The 19,158-nt window shown below is 44.7% G+C and overlaps 1 protein-coding gene across 3 annotated transcripts; it reads right to left on the reverse strand.

Moving 5' to 3' along the window:
* Window positions 1-3,216: 3,216 nt before the first annotated feature.
* chm (CHM Rab escort protein) lies at window positions 3,217-17,119 on the reverse strand. Of its 3 annotated transcripts, none has more exons than XM_036133211.1 (17): window positions 17,016-17,119; window positions 15,636-15,702; window positions 15,223-15,295; window positions 15,018-15,142; window positions 14,790-14,896; window positions 14,659-14,699; window positions 14,440-14,577; window positions 14,182-14,298; window positions 13,979-14,090; window positions 13,627-13,849; window positions 11,000-11,077; window positions 9,634-9,741; window positions 9,500-9,563; window positions 8,833-8,929; window positions 8,141-8,239; window positions 5,340-5,485; window positions 3,217-3,568 (listed from the first exon to the last, which is right to left on the reverse strand). In XM_036133211.1, the coding sequence occupies exons 1-17, from the start codon at window positions 17,065-17,067 to the stop codon at window positions 3,380-3,382; spliced, it is 1,836 nt and encodes a 611-aa protein (XP_035989104.1). In that variant the 5' UTR covers window positions 17,068-17,119; the 3' UTR covers window positions 3,217-3,379. The 3 variants fall into 3 exon arrangements, with proteins under 3 accessions (XP_035989104.1, XP_035989103.1, XP_035989105.1); XM_036133210.1 differs by having other exon boundaries at window positions 14,440-14,586; XM_036133212.1 differs by lacking the exon at window positions 17,016-17,119 and having other exon boundaries at window positions 14,440-14,586; window positions 15,619-15,702.
* Window positions 17,120-19,158: the final 2,039 nt, after the last annotated feature.

The raw sequence follows: 19,158 nt of genomic DNA on the forward strand, positions 1-19,158 counted from the left end.
CAGTTAACCAGAACCGGTTAAAGGTTAATGTGACGTTTAACCTTTAATGCGTTAGTTAAACTTTAACATGTTAGTCGGTTTAACCTTCACTAACATTAGTTTACCTTTAACACATTAAACTTTAATGTTAGTTAAAATTAATGCTTAAATAATGCATTAGTTATCTTTAACTTTAAACATTAATTTAACAGTTTACCTTTAATACATTAGTTGAACCTTAACTAACGCATTAGTTTCTCTTTTAAATAAAGGGGTTAAAGTTCTGCGTCGCAGCAGAAACTTCTGTTCAGACTTTTTGTTGAAGGTTTTAAACAGAAGCTGCTGTCAACCAATGAAAGCTGGCAGAGCGGGACATCAGCCAATCAGAGAGCAGGGCGGGTCTTTAGAACGCGGACATTGGCAGTCTGCGTTTATCTGTGTTCATTAACTTTAGGAATAGCGTCTAGCTGACCTCAGATGCATGAATATTATTATAATTAATATTATTACTATAAATGAGAGTGACGGTGGTCAAAGGTTTTCTCTGGGTTTATGAAGCAGCAGGTCAAAGTTCAGGGATTGAACATCTGACAACAACTTCCTCCTAATCGAGTCCATCTGCTCTTTAATGACTTATTTCACTTGTGTTATGGGAGTTCTGAACAGATAACTGACTTTCCTGAGTTACTGAGGAAGGAGACGGAGTGATGACGTTCCAGCCTTTTATTGAGAAACAGCAAAGATTCACATAGATGGAAAGTAATCACACCCCACAGTCCCGCTGCTGTCTCTGCCTGCCTCGCTTTTCGGGCTTCCCCTAATACTGCAATGTGGCCTGATGTCCACGACCTGGAATATATGAGCTGACTAGAGAAAATGTTCAGTCAGACTGATTATTATCGTTTAAGCCTGGTTTAACCTTAACTAATGCATTAGTTTAACTTTAACACATTAGTTTGATCTTAACTAACGCATTAGGTGGTGTTATCCAGGGTCTGGGTGAATACTCCATTCTGATTGGCTGCAGGGTGTCCAATAAGAGTTCTGATCTAATCAGTGGTTAAATATTTATCAGCCGCTTCTTGTGAGAAATTAAGATTTTAATGAAGTTACCGCGGTATCAGCGAATGATGTGTCCGTCACTTCCTGATGGACGCCTGATTGGGCTTCATCTCTGACGTCATCTGCAGCTAATGGTGGGACGGTGAGATGTTAGGCCCCGCCCATCCTAGAATGACTTCCTTCTATAATTAGTGAATCTGTTATTCATATTTTAGTTTAAGTTAACAAGACTACGGCACGTTTACTGTGTATAAATCAGGGGAGTCAAACAATTTAGTCCGGCCCGCTGGCTAAATGGATTATCATTATTCAAAAAAAAAAAAATATTTTTCTCCCCCAGTGTCCTGTCTGGCAATGTGGCAATAAATTATTGTCTTAATGCCAAAAAGAGCTCATCAGATTTGACTTTCACAAGTGGAGCAGTACTGCTTTTGCCATAGTGCTCTGCTTGATTTATGAATGTGAATAGTTTTATTATGATTCATGCGGGGAATATCTCAAATGATATGGACACTACAAGAGGAAAGTAGGAAAGGAAAGGAAGAACAAGAAGAAAAAAAAGAAAAGGTGAAAGAAAGAGGAGATAAAAGGAAGAGAATGATAAAACAATTATTGAAAAAAACATGTACTCTGTTTTATTGAAAATCTGCAGTTCCTATATTGTCCACGAGGGGCGCTGTGTTTTAATCAGCAGATGGTAACACTGAGCTTCAGGTGTGGAAAATTGATTTTAAATCATTTCTTAATTTTTATCTGTTTGATGTATTTTATCATGCAGGACAGTGTTTTTAAGTTCCAAAAAATGTGAATAAATGTTTTTCAACATTGTATAATCACTGTGATCAGTTCTTATGCATAATGCACAAGTAAATGTTTAACTGAGTAAAAGTATTGTTGAAATTGCACATACTTTTCTTAAAAACGCTGAGGTTATTCATAATATATTGTGTAAAAGTGAAATTAACTTAATATAAAAATCAACAACAAGTCCACTTTTATTAGTTCTATTTAATCTTGCAATGAGTTAACTCGTGTGGCCCTCTTGAGATCAGATTAAGCTGAATGCGGCCCCTAAACCAAAATGAGTTTGACACCCCTGGTATAAATGATCTTGTGGGCTTCGCCTCGTCATCCTCTACCAGCAGACGTCACAGGATCTTCGTTTGGTGCAGAGAGGAGGGGGCGCCTAATGAAACGTGCTGAAGCAGCTGCTTGATGTCGTTGGTCTGCCAGAACCTGCAGGAACTTTACTGCAGGTTCCACTGAGCTATATTATACACCGAAGTGCTAATCGCCGCTGTTAGAACGAATTGCTGTGAAGCCACCAGCCGCCATATTGGTACTCCCTACTTTCCTCCAGTAACTAGGGAATATGTGCGCTACAGCATCGAATAACGAGGATTTTCTCATGTTCAGGGGGGCTTAAAACTTTTAAAATGTCAAATGCCATATAGTTTTATGTTATGTTCTAAAACTATCAAGTACTGAGAAAGTCATGTGCTGAAATATTTAGCATTTTATTAATTTTTATATATATATATATATATATATATATATATATATATATATATATATATATATATATATATATATATATATATATATACAAAAACATATATTTACATATGTGTATACATATATGCATATACACATACTTATATATTTAATATGAATAACATGTAAAATATTTCAGCACCTAATTTCCTAGTAGTTGATAGTGTTAGTACATCCACTGACTGTAGAATTACCTGTCAAACGTTTTTACACAGCCAGAAAACTGCTTGTTGTTGCAACCAAATCCTGTGGGATTCTGGGAGAGTAGGGAGGAGCAAGATGGCGGCCAGTGACTTCAGTTTTTCAGCAAAATCAGCACTCCAGTGTATTATATAGCTCAGTGGCAGGTTCTGGCAGCGCTGCAGCTCCTCCAGAGGAGGACGCCTCTACGGACCCGTCCTCACAGAACTCAGGCCCAGATGGACCAGTCTGACATAACCTGGGAGGGAGACGGCAGGGTGCTGAGGAATTTACCCCACAACCTCCCTGGGTCTCCACCATATCAACAATCTAATCAGGAACACCAGAACCAGGCGCAGCTGCTCCAGCCGTGATACCGGATCATAACCGGGTCACGGTGCTAAATATTCTCAGTGTGATGAAATAAATCCACAGAACCGGTTAACATGGTACAGTAAAGTTTTAATGAGGTTCTGACGGGCCAATCAGGTGCAGTTCAGCATGTGGGCAGCAGGTGGCAACAGACGCTCAGGATGAATGGAGAGCAGCTCCTGGCTCCCTGCTGGAGCTGACCTTTGACCCACAATGTTCTCAGGATGAAGAGTCACTCCTCAGGCTGGTTCTCCTGGTTCTGGTTCTCCTGATTCTGGTCCTGGTCCGGTCCACGGCTCTCCTCCTGAAGGTCCTGGTCCACGGCGCTGCTGCTCTCCCCATCATAGATGATGTCTTCAGGGTTGGGAGCAGGAGGACAGAACTCCTCCTCTGGGAGGATCTTCTGGAAGATGGACTCCGCCTGAAACCACAGAACGTGATGCTGGGTCAGAGTTCTGCCGGTTCTCGGTCCGATGAGCCGTAGAACCGGACTGCAGGTTCTAGATTTACCGTCATGCAGCTGCAGGTTAGGTGAAACCAGAAAAACTGGAACCTGAGCCTCTGGCAGGAATGTAGCAGCAGAAGTTATGATGTCTGTTAACTCAGGTTCTGCTTCCTCCACCATGACGGTGCAGCGGTTCTGATCCGATCAGCAGTCGTTTACCTCTATCATGCGTATTATCTCACGTTCTGTAAATGGGCTGCAGGGTTTTCACTGCGTACCTTAAATATTTCATATTTGTACCTGAGATGCCATATTATTAATAATTGTGCATTATCTACTCTGGTATTTATCTTTTATCTTTGCCGTTCTGGTTAAACTGATCCTCTGCTGCTTTAGCAACAACTTCAGATTAGCTTGTTTTTTTTCACTTTAAGTCGCATTTATTTAGAAATTTGTCACAAAATGAAACAGTAAAATCTGACATTTGCTCTAGAAAAGCAACGTATTAAATTGTAACAGGCTGAATAACATGAAACACACCTGGGAGGTCGACTGGAGTAAATTAGCACAGCAGCTCAACTAGCAGCTCAACTAGCAGGTTACCAGCCTGGTTCTAAGCCGTGTGTTCGGTCATCAGGCGCTGGAATCAGACGGTAAGCATAGCGGTGCTACGTGCTAAGCTAACGGTCCGACGCGGCTGTTTGAGAGCCACGTAGAAAGGTCAGTAAAACCTGGACAGCGTAAGCTAGCGCTAACAGCTGTTAGCGTCACAGACGGCCCAGTGGCGGGTTCTGTGACGGGTTCTGTGGCGGACCGGACTCGCCCTGCGAGCTGCAGAACGCTGCACTGCGTGAGGGAAGACTGAAAGAGAAACGATGCACAGGCCGTTTCTCAGTTCAGGAGAACGTGAGAACGTTAAGTCGGTTCTTGGACAGAACCCAGGAAGCAGAACGTTTCTCTGTGGAACAGCAGCGTTCTTGTGAACAGGTGACATCAGAACACGCTCAGCTCGTCTGCATTTCACCTCCTGGTATTAGTAACCTTTAGATGATAGATTAATAATTATATTCATTAAATTAAATAATTGTGTGAATAATATATTCATTGTTGAATGCGAGATGTAATATTTTGTGTTAAATTATAATTTAAGTTCTTTAGCCTTTTTTACCATATAAAACTATTCATACACTACACCACATTTTATTGAAAACATTTTTAAAACAATATTTCTAATATCTAAAAAAGCTGCGGCCGCGGTGCATTCTGGGAAAGCGTTCAGTCTGAAGAACGCACAACTCTGCTCTGATGCATGCTGGGTAAAGAGGGTGGGGATGTGGTGCGTTCTCTGTCTACTGTTGTTGGTGAGTGGAACAGCGCCGGGCTGATGACATCACCAGAACACCTGAACGCTCAGGTACGCACGTTGATGTTTCATGGTTCATATATATATATATATATATATATATATATATATATATATATATATATATATATATATATATATATATATATATATATATATATATATAGTTTTCACATACTAGAGCGCCCTCTGGTGGCTACAGGCAGTAATGGTTTCTGTCACACCTGTCCACCAGGTGTTACCTCCTCGCTGTAGGCCAGGTAGGTGACGTGGTTGGCCATCCAGGAGCGTGAAGGTTCTGGGCTTTAACCCACCGTCCTCATCAGGTTCTGTCCAGCAGAACCGCTCCGCTGAGCTACAATGACTCCAGCAGGTGTGTCTCACCTGTTTGACGGCGTGTTCGTGTCCCAGACCTCCGTCTGGACCGCAGCAGACGTACACGTTGGATGGCAGCTGGTGACCTTTGACCTCCAGCGTGGAGCCGTCGGCCATGTTGAAGAACAGACACCAGAGGACGGAGGGACGCTGGTCTGAGGACACAGGGACAACATCAGCGTCTTTAGTTAACTGGTTCTGTTTATTCTGGATCCAGAACCCAGAATTAACAGAACCAGGAGGAAGCGGGCCTGGCTGGCTCCGCCCCCTCTGCCCTTCATCCATCGACTCTGGCATGGTGCTGGTTCTGGTGCTTACACTCCACCCGGTACTAACTGTCCACGCCTGACCCGGTTCTGGTTCAGACGTCAGCTCATGATCTGCTGCAGCAGAACCTCCAGCAGTAGAACCTGCTGACCCAGGAGGTTCTGCTGACCCAGGAGTATGAAGGTTCTTTTGTTCCAAAACGATTTGTGCATTGTAAGCATGAATTTGAAGTTGTACAGGGAGTAAAATTCTAAGTTTTGTATTTGTAGAATTTAAAAAAAAGAAATCACAAGTACAATTTTTTTTTTACACCTGTTCAAATTTTAAGTACAAATACACAAATTGTGTTCTGTGAGTTGCACATCATAAATGTCTGTCATTCAGTTCTGCTGCAGTTGATCACCATTTGTTTTAATGGTGCAAAACAAATTCAAACACGTGTATCAAAATCCTCAAAAAAAAAAAAATATATATATTTTTTCCTCAACACAAATACAAATCAATGAGTACAACTGCACAAATCTGCTGCTGTGAGTCACAAATTCAACTTAACAAGTTACGCCTTCATTTTCACTTTTGACACAAACGCCTCACCTGTAAAAATGATCTGTAGCTTGTGGGTAGTACCCTTGATCAGACAGCAGGGGGCGCTGCCTGCTCCGTCAGTCTGTACCAACCAGAATTACATATTTGGCTACTGCCTTGTTGCCTTGGAAGAACAGCTGTCACTGTCTGATCCCTGGTCCGTGTACCTTCAGGAAATTCATTTTTTTTCTGGAAAACCAAAAACAGAAACTACTTCCGTTTTTCCATTTGCAAATCAAAACAGAAAAACGGAAAACAAAGCCGTTTTTTCTTTCCTGTCACCACAATTTAGAAACGAAAAACCAGAAAAACGGCCCATTTTTGGATTTCGCCAATTAAATTTTTCCATTTTCTCCTTCAGATTGAAAGACGAAGACGGTTTCACGGCTGGCCCGGAAATGCAAGAAAATATTTCAAAATAAAAGCACAGATGTACGTGTAACATAATGCAAGCCAGAAGAAAAAGTAATGAAGCGTAGAGATGTCTTTTAAATGAAAAGAGGTTCTTTTTACGTTGCAACATGACAGTTTATCGTAAAGACGTGAGCTTTATTACATTATTGTCTGTTTTATTGTTGGAGGGGGGGGGGGTAATGTCTGGGCAGGATGAACGTTGAGATGAACACCTGTTGCTGTTAAATGTGACAACAAAGATTATGAAATGTAAAAATGTAAAATAGCATGAGTATGGGGAAAACTCAGCAGAAGGATTATGCGTAATGAGGTAGCCACTGCATGCTTTAAGTGCTGCGCCACTTCCATTTAGCAGCAAAACTGAGAAAGTTTTGGTGGTTCCTAGAGTCTCTAAAAGTAGAATGGGAGGCAGATCCTTTAGCTATCAGGCTCCTCTCCTGTGGAACCAACTCCCAGTTTTGGTCCGTGAGGCAGACACCCCGTCTACTTTTAAGACTAATCTTAAAACTTTCCTTTGTGACAAAGCTTCTAGTCAAAGTGGCTCATGTTACCCTGAGCTACCTCTATAGTTATGCTGCTATAGGCTTAGGCTGCTGGAAGACATCAGGGTCTAATTTTCTCACTATACTGAGTTCTACTGTTCTTCAATTATGCATTATGTGTTGTCATTTCTGCTTTTAACTTTTTGCTCTCTCTCTTTTTCTTCATAGTAGGTACACCTGGTCTGGCGTTCTGTTAACTGTGACATCATCCAGAGAAGACGGCTCACCCGCTACTACCATCTAATGTAGAACAGATTACTAGATCAATGTGTGCTTCTGTGCTTTTTGTTTCTCTTGTTGTGTCTCTGTTCTGTCTTCTGTAACCCCAGTCGGTCGAGGCAGATGACCGTTCATACTGAGCCTGGGTCTGCTGGAGGTTTTTTTCCCGTTAATGGGTGGTTTTTCTTTCCACTGTCGCTTCATGCTTGCTCAGTATGAGGGATTGCAGCAAAGCCATGTACAATGCAGATGACTCTCCCTGTGGCTCTACGGTTCCCCAGGAGTGAATGCTGCTTGTCGGGACTTTGATGCAATCAACTGGTTTCCTTATATAGGACATTTTTGACCAATCTGTATAATCTGACCCAATCTGTATAATATGATTGAACTTGACTTTGTAAAGTGCCTTGAGATGACATGTTTCATGATTTGGCGCTATATAAATAAAATTGAATTGAATTGAAAGTAAGAGGTTTTTAATGTGCAACTCACAGAACACAATTTGTGTATTTGTACTTAAAATTTTAACAGGTGTAAAAAAATGTGTACTTGTGATTTTTTTTTAATTCTACAAATACAAAATTTAGAATTTAACTCCCTGTACAACTTCAAATTCATGCTTACAATGCACAAATTGTTTTGGAACAAAAGAACCTTCATACAGGAGGACCATCCCAGCCGCTCCGGTCTGCTTTACAGACGGCGCCATGCTGTGGTTCTGTCGCTCTCATCTGTCTGTTTAGGGCAGAACCAGAACCAGAACCACTTGCTGCTGGGTCTTACCTTCGTTCTGAGACTCGGTGGTTCTGAACATCCTGGTTACCAACGGCGACAGGTCCTCGTGGGCGGAGCCAACCGACTGACAGGTGAGGTGGACCAAATCTGCCCAGAGACAGGAAGCAGGTGTCAGCTGATGGAAGACGTTACCACGGCAACAGCGTTTCCACGGTTAAACGAACTCTGACCTATGACCCGGTCCATGACCCGGTCCCTGACAGCGCAGAACGCTGCTAAACTGGACTACCGTCCCTGGTTCTGTTGGTTCTGTCTGATCGGCAGAACTTTACGCGTTCTGATGGTGAAATCACTTAAAACCCAGAACCACAGGTTCTGGACGGACGCCAGGTCAACCAGAACCGAGCTTTGGGCTCAAAGATGCCGGAACCTTCTCTAGCTGCAGATGTTTTCCATCTTAACCAATAAAATTATTTTCTTTGTAAAGCAGAAATTTCTATGAATCATAAAACCTCAAATATCTGCAGGTCGCTCCGGTTTCTGGACGGGTCATCAGAACCACGAACAGAACCACGGTCAGAACACTATCCTAGACTAGCTGCCGCTCCAGTACCAGCTCATCTGATGGGTTCTGGACCTCTGGAGGTTCTCCTCTATCAGGCTGCTGCTTCTGCGTAAACGGGTCCAGTTCCTCCTGCTGTCTCCTCAGAACCTCCAGAACCTGCTGCAGGTGGACTCACGTGTTCCAGGGATGCAGGTCATGGAGGACGAGCAGAGCTCCACCATCTTCACTGCCGGACCTCCTGCTGCGCCGGGCGGAACCGTCACCACCGAGATCTGCAGAGACAGAGACGCAGGTGGGTCCTGGAGGTTCCCTCAGTCTGCAGAACCAGAACCAAGACCAGAACCACAACCAAGACCAGAACCACAACCAAGACCAGAACCACAACCGGCTGGGCCCGGTCCAGTCAGGATAAACTGATGTCTCCCTCCTGGCCTGGTTCTGATGTCACGTCTGGATCCAGGTGGGTCATGGTTCTGACCCGTTAGCTTCACAGGTAAAACCAGCGGGTTCAGAACCAGACCGCAGCTCTGATCATCAGAACTAGCTGACAGGGTTCTGCAGGTTCTGATGCTGGCGGCGGGTCTCCGTTGCCTAGCAGCCGGCGCTATAGAAACTAAACGGATGATCAAAGACCCGGTTGCTAGGCAACGGCCTCGTCTAATTACTAACTGGTGAGGATGTCGCGACCTTTAAACATTAAAAAGTTCTGCTGTAAATGGACTGGTCCACCTGAACAGGAGGAACTGGACCAGCACCGGCTGATTTCCTTCTTCCTCTGACATCACTTCCTGTCTAGCTGAGCTCAGCAGAGCGTACCTGAGCAGGTGTGACGGTGGAGTTACCTGCTGGTCAGAATCTGAGGGCAGAACCGACGAGTCCGTGATGAGGACGGCTCGGCTCAGGTACCTGAACACAGACATCATCTTCATCATCTTCATCCACAGGAGGACGCAGGAGCAGCTGTGCAGGTGCTCACCTGGGGGGCGGGGCCATCTGCTTCCTGTCTGCGTCCAGGTAGCTGTTCTCCACCACAACGTGGCTGCAGCTGATGCGCTGCCCGCGGCTGTCGATCACCGCCTTACACCTGCAGCAGAAGAAGAGACGTCAGCTGCTCCATCAGGCTCAGGTGACCATGTGACCCAGACTGTTCAGGTAAACGTTCAGAACCATCACATGACGGTCTGGGCTCAGCGTTTCCTCTCAGGAACCCAGCAGGCTGTCCAGAGGAAGAGTCGGCAGAACCAGAACCAGACAGAAGTTCTGATCCAGCCGTGCTGCGGCGGCTGGTGAGACCCACACAGAACCCGGTGGGCCTGAGGCGGGTTCTGACGTTCTGTGGGAGATGAGGCTGATGTGATGAAGATGACTCGGTCTCTCTGTGATTGATTGAGCAGCCTGCAGCGGCGCTCCCAGTTATTATTGGGAATAATGAGGCGCGGCCGACTCATCCATAACCCTGACACCCTCATTACAGCAGCCTCAGCGGGCCTGGCCCAGGAACCGCCGCAGGTCCAATCAGAACCAGCAGAACAACCTGTGGATCAGAACATTTAAAGCAGGCGGTTCTGGACCAGGACTGGTTCTGAGGACTTGAAGGGACCTGCAGATGTTCAGATCTCTTCTTCCCACCGACCAGAGAACCATCTGATCTGGGTTAGCTAGCCTGTTCTGGTGCTTTTATTCTGACAGTCCTCCTCACAGCAGCTACTTCCTGTCTGCAGCTTCAAGGACACGCTGCTAGATTTTACCAGTAACCGTGGCAACAGCTGGCGTGACCTTCCTGGTGTCTATCAATCATGTGATCAGCCTCTGATGGGGCAGCAAACAATGATGGAGACCCTGAGGTAAACAACGGGGGAGGAGGAGGTGATGAAGAGCTTTAAATTATGATCCTCATTTCCTCTTCATAAATTGAATATTTTACCCATCATAAATTATTCTCCAATCACAGCTTAGAAGGTCACAGAGTGCTGGTTGCCATGGTGGCGTAAGCAGCCAATCAGAGAGTGTGGATTGTTATTATTCAACCTTTAAAAGGTGAAGAAGAAGAAGATGGATTATTAACTACGGGGCGCTGGACCGGCTCATCTGCTGTAGACGAGACGGAGGCAGGACATATGCAGCTTTGTTCTGCTCATGTTTGGACTGGTTCTGAAGGTCCAAACGGACCTTTTGTCTCTTCTTCTGCTGCTTCCTGTGATCTGCTAAAAGGCGCCAACATCTCTAGACTTCCTGCAGCGCTTCCCGTTGGTCCAATCAGCTTCAGTCCACTGACCCCTGAGTCACTGGGCCAGAACCAGAACCAGCAGTCTGGTTGTGACAGGAGGTGAAACCACGGTTACCTGTTGGTGTCCTTGTCCACGATGAGACAGTGGACCGAGTGTCTCAGGCAGTAGATCCCTCCGAACACGGCGCTCATCCTGAAACAACAGCAGGACAGAAGGACGGTTAGGGCTGCACCAGAACACCGCTCCACAGGTTCTGGTTCTCCTGACCATCAACCAATCAGCTGGTTGATTGTCATGACGGACCGATCAGATGCAGCCGTCTGTCCCCCGGTACCAGAACAGCAGCAGTGACGTCAGAGTGAGGAACCCACACCTGCAGCGGATCAGCGGGTTCTGGTTTCACCAGTTAACGGTCTTAATGGACCTCAATCAGCAGGAGATCGTTACCCAGAGCTGATTAGAGAGAAGTAGGAAGCGCTCACGCCGTCACGTGACCTCTCTCACGCCGTCACGTGACCTCTCACAGTCACATGACCTCTCACGCCGTCACATGACCTCTCTCATACGTCACGTGACCTCTCACGCCGTCACATGACCTCTCTCATACGTCACGTGACCTCTCACACGCCGTCACGTGACCTCTCACGCCGTCACATGACCTCTCACACGTCACATGACCTCTCACACGTCACATGACCTCTCATAGCCAGGCGGGCCACTCTGTTCCCCAGAACTCGTCTCACTGAGGAAGCAGGGATGACTGCTGCTGCTACATCTACTTTAGATCATTAAATATTTAGCATAAAACCATTTCTCTCTTCAGCAGGATGTTCTAGAGCTGAATGAAATAGTTCTTCAAGAACCTTCTGGGAGCAGACTGGGAGAGGTTCTGTTAACAGCTTGAACTCTAGAAAAGGATCCTGATAAACAGAGAATTCACAGTTTTATTGTCGTTAATCATTTCATCAAACCATCTTCATTCAGGAGATCTTTTAAACCTTCTGAGAAGAACCTTCTGACTGCGGGTCAGTCTGGGCTGTATCTAGGAGGTCCAAGCAGACCTGGTTTGGTTCTTCTCTTTAGAGAACGGTTCTGAGTCAATCGGATAGTTCTGCTGGTGAAGCTGATGGACTCAGAGCAGCTCAGCTACTTTTAATCACATGAACATTTCTGCAGACATTTTCTAGAGAATGTGGCCCAGAAATCAGCTGAGTGGTCCAAAGTGACGAGTAGAACCTGCGCTCTCTGCCCACTGATCTCATGTCTAACTTGTTCCTCATGGAGGCCCTTAATGTGGCTCCGAGGAGACCCAAAGTTAGAAAGCTCAAAGACCCAGAGGAGACAGCGGGGAGAGAAACTAAACAGAACCAATGGAGACCCGATTAAACGGGACCGCTGTGTTGGAGCCACGTGATTGGTCAGTTCTAGACGTCAGAGACATTACAGACGTTAGAGACATCAGTCAGAGAGACACCGAGCAGAACGGTCCTCAGCGACGGAGCAACAATCTCCGCTGAGCTTCATCTAACATGGAGATGAGCCGCCAGCGACCCCCCCCCCCCAATATTAGTCATGTCCTGATTTAATGAAGCAGCACCTGGAGGGGGTTAAATAAAACATGATCAGAACCAGTTTTATCTGCCAGGTGTGCCACGTACGAGGAATCTGAGTCTGGACTGTTCAAAGCACACCATGTGCGGACTTATACAATAATAGAATAAATCATTAATACAGCAATAAATCATTAATACAGCAATAAATCAATAATGCAGCTATAAATCAAACTCAGGCTAGACAACATGAAAACACTAGAAACAAGCGGACAGACTGAGGCGATGAAGCAGCGGAGCGATGAGGAAGGAGGAGGAGATATAATTTCATTATTATGTTTTTATAGGAGGTGGACATACACATACACATACAAACACATCCAGAGTTATTGGTGCACAGATTGCTGCAGAAAATGAGAATTACATTCACTGTTATGTACGTCAGGCAGATAGTCTACAGTTTATAAAATATAACTAAATGTAGAGCAGGAAGAGCTCTGTAGCAGAAAATAATGGATGTAACTGGTAGCTGGTCGCCAGTAAACAGGCTGAGCAGAGGCAGAGTTCCTGGAGATGAACCTGACACCATGACTCACATTCAGCTAAAGCTCGGCATATTTGTTCTCACTGTAAAATGTTTTTATGCATCAGATCATATTTGTTCTCACTGTAAAATGTTTTTATGCATCAGATCATATTTGTTCTCACTGTAAAATGTTTTTATGCATCAGATCGTCTTTGTTCTCACTGTAAAATGTTTTTATGCATCAGATCATATTCTCACTGTAAAATGTTTTATATGCATCAGATCATATTCTCACTGTAAAATGTTTTATATGCATCAGATCATATTCTCACTGTAAAATGTTTTTATGCATCAGATCATATTCTCACTGTAAAATGTTTTTATGCATCAGATCATATTCTCACTGTAAAATGTTTTATATGCATCAGATCATATTCTCACTGTAAAATGTTTTATATGCATCAGATCATATTCTCACTGTAAAATGTTTTTATGCATCAGATCATATTTGTTCTCACTGTAAAATGTTTTTATGCGTCAGGTCGTATTTGTTCTCACTGTAAAATGTTTTTATGCATCAGGTCGTATTTGTTCTCACTGTAAAATGTTTTTATGCATCAGATCATATTTGTTCTCACTGTAAAATGTTTTATATGCATCCTCACCTGCAGAAGCACTGGGGGATCTCTCCAAGGCCATATACAGGAAAAAGGAAGGGCGTGTTGCCGTAGCGGCCAAGGCAACGCAGGAAGTGACGCGTAGAGGCGAGGCCTTCCTCTGTGGGCGTGTCTTCTGTTACCATGGCGATGGAATGAAGCAGGAAGTGCTGCAGGCTTTCCCCCAGCTGCTGATCACGCAGGAATTCCAAATATGGTCGGCCGTTGTAGGCTGAAAGTAGGAGTTTAAGACGAGATGACCCATGATGCCTTCAGGTGAACTGTATTCAGAAGGTCTGGTAGTATTGGTTCCATCTAGTAAGAACCGATAATGTCAGCAGAACGACAGGTAGGGGCTCACCTGTCTGCTCCTCTGTCTCCTCCATACAGGAAGTCAGGAAGCGCATCAACTTCCTCTTCTCAACCACTGACAGCTGACGACTTGCAAACACATCAGCTCTGCTGCAGGGCACCTGGCAGGCAGGTGAGAGGAAGGCACACAGGTGAGGGGCAGGCAGGTGAGACACAGACAGGTGAAGAACGAGGCACAGAGACTGTACAGACCTGCTCTACGTTACCATGGCGATAGGTGAGGATCCTGGTGACGTTCTTGAACTCAGCGTAGCGACTGACGTTTGATTTGATGAGCAGATCGACCAATGAGCCACGAGAAAACAAGAGCTGAGGAAGAGGGGGAAGTGACATCATCATGCTTCTGTGACATCATCGTGCCTACATCACCAGATGATCTTTTGAAACCTGTTGGCTGACGCCAGACACAGATGTTGTTCTGATGTTTGATGACATCACAGCTGCGGTTACCTTGGAGACCAGGTCGATGTTGAACCTCCGTCCTTCCTTCACCAGCTGAGCGTAGCTGACCTTCTTTCTGGCCGGTTTTGATTGGTTTGAAGGAGAAGAGGGGAGTGGCTGTTCAGCCTCAGGCTCCTCCCCTTCTGTCTGAGCAGGCTGTGATTGGTTAATACCAGGTCAGACGATCAAACATGATTAAAGCATCATCCTCTCTGTACTCTTCCTCACCTGCTCCTCAGCAGCTCCAGCTTCCTCCTCTTCCTTTGAATCTGCAACAGGTTTGCATTTTTCTCGTTAAAACAAACAAAACAGAAAAATAAACCACACAGTTAAATAATAAACATAAATGAGAGTAAAACCTGCAGATTCTGTCTCCGAGGACTCTTTCACTGCATCTTCATCAGCTGCTTTCTCTTCTTCTGTGGTGTTTGAAGCATCAGCACTCTGAGTGTCGTCCTCTTCTTCACTGAGAACAATTATTAAATATATCATGGATCAAAATGAAAAGAACTCTATATAACTAATTGTTCACATAAACAATTTACAACTATTACAGACTTGTGGTGAATTAGAAAGGTGGAGTTTACCTGGTGTAATTGAACACCTGCACGTTAGTGATAGAGGCGGAGTCTGAATTGGACAGGTGTATTAGCTCCTCCCCTTCCTCCATTAGACTCGACCAATCCTTAACCTCCTCTGGTTTGGTCTCCTCCTACCAACACACAGAGCCACAGTAGCTGTTAGCGAGTCTCTCAGATCACCGATCAGATGGTCAGTAATTAATGAGCTCACATTCTGCTCCTGGATCCAGGTGAGCAGGCCGTTAAACGTGAAGCTAGCCCAGTTAGCAGCATAATAACTCCTCCTGAGAACACAAACAGGAAGCTGTTAGTGCCCAAGCCTTCCACAGTAAAAGCACCCCAACATCTTATTGTGAATAAGATTCTGTAGCTGAGCTTCAAAACTCCGGTCTGCATCGTTAATATCTGCATTCAGGAACTAAAAGATGATGTGAGGAACCCGAACGTCACTCAGCTTCACCTCAGTGTCATCAGCACAAGAATTTAGTAACAGTAACATAACAGGTTGCACAAAATACTGAGACCAAACTGTTGTAGCTATTATTTTCATTTAAAAATTCACTCCTATGTAAATGATGGCAAAAAACAACAATAATCAAGTCTTTACCTGAGATTAAAGCTCACCTGTCCAGGTGAAGAACCCTTTGTCCAACCCTTGAGCAGGCAGCCGCTACCACCGACTCAGCCAGACCTGATCAATCAATAACCAACATCAGTTAGTAGAGCAGGAACCCAGAACCGATCCAGGTCCAGTCAGTTACTCTACATTCACATGAAACAGGTGAGAACGCCAGGAGAGAGAAACAGGAAGCTCTCCGTTCTTCTTCTTCTCTGTTTCATCACCTAAAGACCAGAAATGTCCACAGACTGAACTCTCCCTGGGCTCAAAGTACAGCCCAGCAGGTACGTCAGGTAAAAAAAGGAGAAACCGCCCAAATAAACCAATTAACTATAAATCACATTAATATCTGTTCTTATGCAACGTGATATTTTTCACCAGTATATTAACTTTTAACTGCTGGATCAGCCCTAATAACTGCAGCACCTGAAGCAGCTGCTGCTTTCCAACCTAAACCTTTAACATCCGCTTCCCACGATGAAAGCCAGCAGCGGAGATCATAACAAGAACATTCTGGCCTTTATTCTGCTGAGAGCAGCAGTTTCTGCAGAATACCTGAAACACTGAAGAAGCCAGAAACGTACAAATCTCTGATAATTACACAGGAAGTTAGAGGGTTTGATGTGAGGCTTTACCTGCAGGAACAACGTATCAGAGTCAGCTCGTTAGCTAAAGAAGCAGATCAGCAGACAGGTGAGAGGCAGACAGGTGAGAGGCAGACAGGTGAGAGGTCTGTGGTGTCTGACCTGCTTCTAGAACCAAGGCTCTGCTGAGGCTGGGGGATCTTTCCTGTGAACAGAACTGACTGGTTCTGGTTGATCCAGAACCGAACCGCAGATCACTGGATCAGCGGTTCGGTTCTGTTTTAGTCCACTAGGGAGAATCCTTGATGATGGAAGAGATTATTGACTTCCTCTGCCTGCTGGTCTACACTGCTGATCAGAAACAGTCAGCAGCAGCAGCTAGCCTGTCACACCCACCGGTCTGATCAGTGGTTAGCCTCAGTTAGCCTCGGTTAGCTCCTGTTAGCCTCGGTTAGCTCCTGTTAGCCTCAGTTAGCTCCTGTTAGCCTCAGTTAGCTCCTGTTAGCCTCAGTTAGCCTCCTATTAGCCTCAGTTAGCTCCTGTTAGCCTCGGTTAGCCTCCTGTTAGGATGATTTCACATACTTCTTACATCCAGAAGCTAACACAGCTGTCTGGCTGTTAGCTACTAGCTGCCGTCATTGGAAATGCATTGAATTTTAGCCACTAGCTAACTCCAGCTCCTGGTCTGGTTCAGACCGGTATAAGCCGGTCTTTAAGGATGCTTTGGGTCAGGTCGGAACCAGGACACATTCCGAAACAGGACCAAATCAGACAACGTGAAGAATTCCAAGCGTGGCGTACCTGTGCCCAGAATGACAATGTCAAAATCAGACGGCAGGTCCTCGGCAGCCATGTTGGTTAAAGAAGCGGTGTCATGTGACCAGGAGCGGCGGAGGCGGAGATCCGTAAATACCTTTCATAATATTTTATTATTTTTGTCATGTTTATCTTTGCTTTCAGTCAATTTAAAGAAAATAAAGAATACGGGTTTTATGAAAAAAGCAGAAAGAAACATGAACTATTCGTCCTCCTCCTGCAGCCTCAGACATGATGAATGATGGGAATCTCTGGCGACCATTAAATCTTCTCTCTGAAGGTTCCGGTCAGAACCGACCTGGACCCTGGATAACAGTCAGTGTCTGCATCAGAACCTCTTCATACTGACTACTGACTTTCTTTTCTCGTTAAAGAAACTGCTGGTTCGCAGACTGAGGAGACCATAGACATAATATAAGAGTAGACCCCGCATTAACTGTCGCTGCGCAAGAATTACGGCCGCCATCTTGGGGCGGTCGACCTGCTACCCTGTTGATTCAAGCTGAACACACTAATGATGCCTAAGCACTGTGCGGCTTATTTTTGTTTAAATTGAGGGACTATCTACGTCAGGGCTCGAGGGATAACTTTTCACAAGTAAGATGAAAATATATTGTTTATATTTTTTATTAGAATATGATTTTTCTAATATTAGGTAGAGAGATACAGGAATATATATATATATATATATATATATATATATATATATATATATATATATATATATATATACGGGAGAGAGAGAGAGAGAGAGAGAGAGAGAGAGAGAGAGAGAGAGAGAGAGAGAGAGAGAGAGAGAACCCTCACTATATTGCGGTCCACCTTTCACGGTCTCGCTGCTTCACGGATTTGCATTGATGAGCCGCTGCCGTTCATTACAGTTCTCATGTCGGTCACTTGGCATGTCGGTTTATAAGAATCTAATTGCCCAGAAGAAAAAAGAGCGAAAACAACAACTATAACTATGTTCTTCTCCCGAAAAAAAACAACAACACACCTGCATCACGGGCTTTATAACGCCACAGAGCGCAGTCAGGATGCAGCGGCTCATTCACAAGAGCAGTGAAATACACGCCAGTTTTTTATAATAATTTTTCATTTTCTCCCGTTCTAATCCAATGACTCGGGTTGCGGTGGTGGTGGTGGGGGGGGGGGGGGGGGGGGGGGCTGATCTCGCCTTCACTTCGCATTGATGATTTTACAGCACAGTACTTATTTGTAAATAATAAAAAAACGTGTATATACCTACTTTTATTTGTTAAACAAATGCTTGGGCCTGTAAAAAGGTTTTGTTCTTTGGTTTCAATGTACTATGGAGTATTTCATTGTATATAATAATTGTATAAAAAAAATAAAGTATACTACTTCACGGATTTCGCCCATCACGGGTTCCTTTTGGAACGTATATGTACATATATATGTGTACATGTACAAATGTGTTTGTTTATATAGTAATAAAAAACTTGTATGCAGTGACGGACTGGACGGTCTGGCATTTGGGCAGATGCCAGAAGGGCCGCGGGCCCTCGTGGGCCGTTTGGGCCGGCCAATCACGAGGCGGCCTGGTCGTCGAGTGTGCGCTGCCGGCCCACTAATACGCCAAATGCAGGGTTTCCCGCAGCACTGTCTTGGGGAGGCGGCCGCTTTCTATTTATTTTAACCCCACTAACATTATTTAAACGCACTGGACCATTTGTTATATTAGCTGTAGTGTTAAAGTTTTAAAGGTATACTTGCAACCGGGGTTGATTTTCCAGCGAGGCTCCCCCTAGAGGGCGAAAGTAAAAGTGCACTGTCATAAAGATGCTCAGCTGTTCTGGTTTCTCCATCAAGCCAGGCGCGGTTGTTTTGAGCTTATCAGACAGACGAACGCAACGAAAAGTGGAAAAAACGGCAGTACAAACAATGACTAACACAATGATGGTATGAAAATCAAGCTTCCCGCCGCGGCCGCCTCCCCAAGCCGCTACCGCGGCCGCCGCCTTGCCAGTTTTATTATTATTATTTTAATTTTTTTTATGTTGGCGAGACGCTACCGTTGCCGCCTCGCCAAGCCACAGCCGCCGCCGCGGTAGCGTCTCGCCAACATAAAAAAAAAATAAAAATAATAATAATAATAATAATAAAA

Source organism: Fundulus heteroclitus, unplaced genomic scaffold (genome assembly GCF_011125445.2).
Source record: "Fundulus heteroclitus isolate FHET01 unplaced genomic scaffold, MU-UCD_Fhet_4.1 scaffold_59, whole genome shotgun sequence".
Taxonomy (NCBI): Eukaryota; Metazoa; Chordata; class Actinopteri; order Cyprinodontiformes; family Fundulidae; genus Fundulus; species Fundulus heteroclitus.